At 43.1% G+C, this 7,776-nt stretch overlaps 1 protein-coding gene across 1 annotated transcript in view; it reads left to right on the top strand.

Annotated features, from left to right (window-relative positions):
• Positions 1-4,283: 4,283 nt before the first annotated feature.
• STAC (SH3 and cysteine rich domain) overlaps positions 4,284-7,776 on the top strand; it is a 72,980-nt gene continuing 69,487 nt past the window's right edge. Inside the window, exon 1 of the mRNA XM_041466835.1 lies at positions 4,284-4,509. Within this exon, the coding sequence (XP_041322769.1) occupies positions 4,393-4,509 (117 nt within the window). The 5' untranslated portion in view covers positions 4,284-4,392. The remainder of the gene's footprint in view (positions 4,510-7,776) is intronic.

Below are 7,776 nucleotides of genomic sequence, written 5' to 3'. Positions count from 1 at the left end.
TGAACTGCCAAGATTGTATAGTAAGCAAACAAGGGGTGGGTGATTATAAACAAAAAACCCCAGCCTCGTGATACTATTTTAATCTTGTTTTCTTTGTGGATGCAATGTTTGCTGGTGAGAAGAGCTCTCTAGCCTGTCGCTTGGAAACACAGAAAGATACTCTGAGCAATGGTCTTTGCAGTCTAGTAGTCAGCTGTGGGTGAAGCAGATGTTTCAGGGAAGAGTCCAGTGAAGATATCAACCAGTACATCTGACTAAAAGCACCATGCCAACAGTAAAATTCTCATCACAGATGGCACAAGGTATCCTGTTATCAGTTTCCACAATGACAAAATTTATTTGACAAAGAAAGAGTACTACTTCTCACCTGAAGTGCTCAAGAAAGAGAACTATTTCTCACCTGGAATGCTCACAAATTGGCCTGAGGGACTTGAGACGAGGCTGATCAACTTTCACTGCAAGTGCTACTAGGACAACATTTTTTTATTGTGTCTAATGGATTCTGTGGCTCTCAGTCTGCATCCTCTTGGAAGTTGGACTCTGTGGACTTGATTCTGCTTTCTTTCAAGAGACTGCTTTAGAAGATCCAGACTACAGCAACCAGACTGATTCCTCACTTTGTAAAGCTTTGTAAACTTCTAGAGAGTGGTACATAGTAATTTGAACCAGTGCCATCTACAAGCAATATCATCTCTCTGTGCTCCCTTAGACCCTCTCAGCTCAGAAGCATGGGATGGTTCACACACCAAGCTCTGAATACTGACAATTATATCTCTGTCTTTCCTTTTTCCTTGTTATTTTTTCTCTACTAACATGGGAGTCTAAACAGAAATAAAATATTTGGTAAGTACTGATTCCTTATCATTCTTTTAGTGAAATACAGCACCGTGCATGTATATCATTGGCAGAGAGGTACTCAAATATTTCAAAGGAGTGTCCATACCAAAAAAGCAAAAAAAAGGGAGGCAAAAACCATGGCATGGGCCAGATCCCACCAGCCTAATCTTGCCACTGTGGAGGTTTCCAGCAGGTAGGACTTGGCAGAACAGCAAGTGTGTATTTATATATTCCCGGAGTCAGGAGTTTCGGGGATGCTTTTATCAGGCTGGCTTCAGCCAGAGCTTAGGAAGAACTACGGGAGTCCCAGCATGGAAAGCTGTGTCACACCACACCCTGTCACCTTCGTGTGTGGGACCCGAGAGTGGGAGTGAAGCAGGGCAGACAAGACATGGCACCCATGCAGCCAGCATCAGACCACCAGCAGAGGAATGCTTGGCAGGGACTCCAGGCAACACACAACAGCCTTTACACAGCCAAACAACTTCAGCTGGGGGCTGGGAATTGGCACTCATGTTTTATTCATCCAAATTGCTTTTCCCCACTCCAGAAATCTTACACTCCTCTCTACACTACAGAAGCTGTTCAATTTCCTCTTGTTTAGCACTGTGCTGCAGTGCTCCCATTTCCTCTGAGCACCTTCACATAGAAACTGATCAGCAGTAATGACTAGTCCAACTTCTCAGGAGTGAAGCGTGGGTGAGAGATGTAGGCTCCTCTAACTTGATCAGTCTGTTTTGTTTTACTGTATATTAGATCTTCAATAGCCAGCTCCCATGGAAGGAAATAAAAATACAACAAATCCAGTTTCCTTTCCTTTTTGCATTTTTTGGTTAAATTTTATGTTTGACTCATCTTTCCCAAGCTAATTGTCAAGAAACTGACAAATCCATCGCGGTTGACAAGTGAGTAATTGGGGGAAGAGAAGGAGTGCAGCAGGTGTTAGTACTAATTTGGTAAAACAATTAAAGAGTGGTATGACAGTCACTTACACAATCATGACGTTACAAGCTCTTCATACAGAATGTGTGCAGGATTTTACTACACTCAGAGAATTAACTATTAACCAGCCACTCCACATCCATTTCAAAGGTAACCTTCAAGTTCACCATAAGATGTTTTTGAGCCTCTTAACAGGAAAGAGCAGGTCAGAACACTTGTGGGGAACCAGGCAGAATTTAGTTTTATGATTCTCACCTGTCAGGTTGCTGGGCACACAGAACAGTTCCTTGCAGGGGGCAGACCCCATGTGCTGGCCATGGCGCGGCTATTCTAGGCTGGACCATCAGGGAAGGATGCTACTGCCAGGGCTGGAGCATTCAGTTGCTGTTGCCCTGCCAAGATCTCCGTTGCCCTAATTCTCAAAAACTGTGGCTCTAACGAGTCACTGCTCATTGCTAAGAGGATGATTTTACAGCAAAGCCCAAATCTTACTTGCCGAGTGAAGAAATTACCTTTGCACCTGGAGAATTCCTCCAGTACTGATAGGGATGGTCTAAGACACTGCTGCATTTTAGAAAGCAAGCCCTTGGAAAAAAATTCTTCTGCTAACCTGCCAAATCTGCCCCTCTGAGCTCTGTATTTTCTTGCTTCAATCTCAGTTGTTACTGCCACTGCCTCAAGAGCAAACAGTGTTCTCGTTTTGATCCCTGTAATCGTGTTAGTGAGTACAGGCCAAAAAATAGGTTCTATTGGCAGACCCTTAAGACACTCTTTTGCTCTGAAGTAGCTGTACAAATAGCATTGCAGCATTTCATCTTTATTGTCTGCTAAGGATTATGGTATCTTATATGCTCTGTTTCAAAAACATAAAGAACTTTTCCCCGTCTAAGTTCCAGTCCTGAAGATTCACTGGGGATTCAAAGAGAAGCTGATTTTTTTTTTCTGACTTCTGCATAGTTATTAAGAATACAGAGGCTGCAGGGCAATTTCTGCTCTGGCTTTCATCTGTATAACCAATACTATCTTGTAAACTTGCTTTCACTTTCACACACTGATTATTTGAGGTGAAGGGGGCCTGCAAGGCAACTCCAAGTAGCAATTGTGTTTCTAAGGGATGGGGCCAGAGAGGAATCTGGTGTCCTCTCCCAGAGCTACAAGGTACTAAAGATCATCTGTGACTTAAACCCCATCAAATCACCTCCAAACACCTGTACAGATCCACTAAACAAGTTTGGTGTTTTTCTCCTCACTTTCCAGGATGTAGGTATTGCTATTAGAAACACCTTTGGGTTGCTTTTTTCTGTTTTCTTTAAATGAAATAGTCATCTCCACCAGCCATATGGAGTGGCACCCTCTCAGCAAAGCGTATCTGGTCGGAAGCAGATCCATTCAACCTTTCACAATACAGACCTCAATTCAGCAGGGAAGAGCGCTGACAAGCACCTTTGCAGCAGATTTAAATCAGAGGCAAAACCTCAAGCAATATAAAGCAATCTGAGGCAGACAGCAAAGTCACGCTGACCTTCTGCCAGCAGTACTGCAGACCCAAGCGTGACTTCAGGTGCTGCATCCTCAGGAATGATGGCACTGGGGGAAGCCAACAGGCTCTTCCCAATGGCTGCCTCTGCTCTGCTGCTGCCTGATGGAGTGTTGTCACTATGACAACCTACAGGTATAGTATGTGCATGATAGTGGGAGCTCCAGATGACCCAGATTGCGTGTGCATGGCTCAGAGCAGGGCTTCCCTGCCTGGGAGGGGAGCAAGGAACACGTGGATCCACAGGTAACTCTCCCTTGACTCTGTCTTGTCATTTGCTAGCAAGTTTGGGATGTGGGCAAGGTGGGAGCCTTGGAGACACTGAGTAGCTAGGATTTTAAATAATCTTCTCTGGGACAAGGTAAAACAGAAAAAGGGCTCCTTTTCTAGAGCCCTTTTTCTTCTTTTTCTTCTGCTGGGCTTCTTTTTCTTCAGTAAAAGACATGAAAGACTATAAGGGTACCCTTCAACTCTGTCTTTGCCAGTCTGTTAAAAGGTAAAATGCTTCCAAGCCTCATATACACTGCCTGCCTGCCTCTGTCTCTGTGTGTGTGCGTGCGTGCATGTGCATGCACGCGTTAGTTTCTTTCACTACTATGACAGCACATGCTCCTCCAGAGCTGTTCACAGCATCAGAAATACAACTCCTCCCTCCAGTGCCGTGAGTGTGTGTGTGTCTGTGTATCTGTGTGTCTGTGTATGTGTGTGTCTGTGTGTGTGTGTGTGTGTGTGTGCAGCTTGGGCTCGCTGCTTCAGCTCCCTGCCCTCTGATTGTGGGGCTGACGGTCACGACGCCGCTCCACACCTCCAGGCTTCATATGGAGGGGAGGAGTGTCGGGGAAAAGCAGGCACACAACTGACCTACAGAACCATCGATAACTTACTCCCTCGCAGCACAATCGCATAAAAAAAAAAGAAAATCCAGAGAATTCTAGTCTGGCAAATATAGTGAAACCAAGCGGTCGGAGTTCATTTGCTCTAGAAGAGCAGAGAAGAAAGAGGATATTAAATGAAAAAAAGCAAGAACCATCTGTAGCTTTTTTTTTCCCTGATAGTAGCGGTGTTTTAGAGGTAAAATGATTCCTCCAAGCAGCACGGCTGAAGTCAGCGTGGACAGTGTGGAGAAAGAGAATGAAGTGGAGAGCACAGAGCAGCCCCCCTCTCCAGCATCAACTACCAGCCAGGAATCAAAGGTACTCAGAGAATGAGTTTTTTTTTTTTTTTCCTCTTTCTTTGTTTTGAAAAGAGATGTATTGCTTTGATTTTCATTTGGAGCCCTGTGCCAGGATCAGCGGCAGAGTGCAATGAGCCACCTCTGACTGCGGTGCCTGCTCCGACACTCCTGCTTCTGAATTCTCCCTGTCATCTCAGCAGTCTGAGCTGGGAAATCCCTGCCTTCTGAGATGTTTGGGTTTGCAGATTTTTGCCTGGGTTTTCTTCTCCTTATAACATCCTGGGGTAGTGACGGGGCTCAGGAAGGGGATCGCTGTCAATGGATATTGTTAGCTGTTTTCACACCAAGTATCAGATCACTAAGAGGGTTTTTGTTGGAAAAATTTATTTTCCTCAAAGGTTCATAGAAAATAATTTTGTCTTGGGGCTTGGGGTATTTCACCTGACTTTACTTCTCTGGCAGACTCATCAGTGAACTTTCCCTGTTTAATGAGTCTGTTAAAACAGGAAAGTCACAGCTTTATCACAATGAACCTTATGCACACCACACAGAAAAGGATTTTTGTTTTCACAGCCTTTTTTCTGTTCATGAGTTTTTCAGTGTGGCTCAATTTACCTTACCGAAAAACAACTTTCAGCTCAAATGGCATGGCCTCTGAATTTTTAATTGACTTGCATGTGAAAAGTTCTTCTGACTGCTGGGGTATTACTTGGAAGAAGGAGAGGTAAAAGATAAAGTAGTAACCTCACATAATGAAAGTTCCTTGCAGCTTACTTGGATAATATGCTTGTACTGATCCTCTGTTACTTATGATAGCACCTGACAGATCTTTCTGTGAACTTCATAGTGATGCTGTGTAAATATGTAAAAATAAGGAGGTTCTTGTCACTAGGAGCTTACAGGTGGGTAAAGCCACAGGAGGTGTGAGCAAAACAGCTGCTTGACAGGGAAGGTCTTGTGCTGGCCTGAGTTTAAAGGCAGTGGCTGCCTAGGTCTAATATAGAAAGACTGCTACATTATTCTGCAGTTACAGCTTTCCACTTTCCGGAGAGTGAGTTCAAATTATCTGTCTGTGTGGGTAGAGTTTTGACGCGGGCTTTGAGCTTCTTTATTTTATATATTTATCTAGAAGCTATACTCCAAGGAGGAGAACTGAGGTATTTCCTGTGTAATACAATCTCTTTAAAAGAGAAGTGCTTTCCCAGTAATAATAGCATACAATATTCACTATACAAATTTAGCTTTACTGGAGTCTCCCTTGTTCATGGAAAATGAAAAGTAAATGGATTATTGGTACAAACCTGGGCTCTAAAAGGATACAGTACCTAAATTCCACCCCCCCCGAGTCCACTTCTCTGGAATTGCTGAAGTGTTATATGGGCAGTGGAAAGCTTTGCCCATAGTGAGGTCCCCAAAGTACCTGCAGCCTTCACTGCACTGCCAGCACCAGCTGCTCAAGTGTTCTGGGCTGTGCATGGGGCCTGGTGGGCTGTGAGCTCCCCTGTGATCCTCACCCTGTGCCGGAATGGCTGAGGAGCTCCATGTGCCACTTGATAACAATGTGCTTGAGGGACTTTCCTGCTGGGTCACAGAATGCTGTTCCCAAAAGACACTGGCATGGATACAAAACTCAGAGAAAGTGAAGAGCTGCTCAGAGGGTTCCCTCTTGCTGTTTGTGCTCCCATGTGCTTCCAAGGATGACAACGGGAATTAGGCACATCTGGCCAGAGAACATATACGCTGCAAACTAGTTTATAATCAATTATCATCATCAAAATTTTTCAGTCTTTTGAGCGTTTGAAGAAATACACTGGAATAGCAAAAGCTATGACCATGCAGTTGATGCCATTACTTGGAGAGAGATATTCTTAGTAAACAAATAATCTGTGTATTCACATTTTAGAGCTGCAAATATGATCAGATAGTATGATGTATTGTCATTTCAATAGATAGAGTCAAAAGAGACTTCTGGTCACTGGAGTAATAAGCTTTCTTTTTCTGGTCCAAGGAAACAGGAGGATGGAAAAAATTCTGTGATTTCATAAAGATATTGTTTATGCTTGGGTTTTTTTATTTTCTAAAATAATTCCTAAGGTACTTCAGAAAGTAGAGTCTGACAGAAGCATAGGTCAGTGCTTTTATCATGTGGTGTCCCATGCCGAGGGAGCTATCCTGTCATTCACAGGAAACTAAACTTTCTTCAGGTACTCTCTGCTGCTCATGTTAACAAGTTCATGTCTGCTGCATTTACTGCAAAACTGTTTGTGCAGTATCTAATTAGCCCATAGCAACTTTTTTTCTGTGGCAAAACACTTCAAACTTGACAATTTTTTTCTCTGGCAAAACACTCCACCTATTATGACTCCAAATATACAAAGAGAACCAACATGGATAATAGCAACCTTCAAAATGCCTTTGAAAACACTTCAGCAGAAAAGCAATTTTGAAAAAAATAATGTAGAACTAATAGCTGCAAGCTTCCTTCCAGTCCAGAGTAATCACAGACATTGGTGGTACATAATCCCTGCTCATATTAAAGTCCAGAAATTAGTTTTATCTCGCACCCTCCAGAGCGTACTTGGAAGATGACAGGGAGCAGGTACTGCAACTTCTGACTAGAGCTGAGTTTGAGAGGCAGAACTTGAGGCTGCTACCAAGTAGCTGAAATTTGGAAGGATGACTCTTGTGTGTTAGTCACACACCTTTGTTGCAGGAAAGCAGCTCACTCTTAAATACGTGCTAAAGCCTCCCACCACCTTTTCCTGAGGATTAGGAGCATAGCTGCAGGTGAGCACACCCTGGCTGTTGAAAGAGCCATCCTGTGGTACTCTATGCACTGCTACTGTGCTAAAAACCCTAGATCCTGAGTGACTAAGAATCTTGCAAAACTAATAATTAATTTGTTAAACTAATTTATTGGCTCTTGAAAACATTTACTTCACACCTCAGTAAGACTTGAGTGGATACTTTAAAGTTTACCAGGAGAATGACTTTAGGAGGGTACCACACAAATACATGAAATTGCTGAATTTCTTACATTCATGTAGTTGTAGTTATGGCTCCCACCTGTTTGGGACATTTACACCTGGTTTCCAAGAAGGCAAATTACTAGTTTGTCAAAGTCTTTTGTAAATTTACAACTCAGCAAGGGAGGAAGTCTTTAGTTAATGAATCCTGAGGGAAAATTTCTTCTGGGTGGTAGCAATTAGATACACACTGCATATTTATTTAACCACTAACTTAGCAATATAAGCAGAAATCTAGTGGCAGTAGAGATCATATTTCT

This window comes from Pyrgilauda ruficollis, unplaced genomic scaffold (assembly GCF_017590135.1).
Source record: "Pyrgilauda ruficollis isolate IOZ18807 unplaced genomic scaffold, ASM1759013v1 scaffold2, whole genome shotgun sequence".
Lineage (NCBI taxonomy): Eukaryota > Metazoa > Chordata > Aves > Passeriformes > Passeridae > Pyrgilauda > Pyrgilauda ruficollis.
The sequence above is the reverse complement of the archived record's forward strand: the minus strand, read 5'-3'. Positions and strand labels throughout refer to the sequence as shown.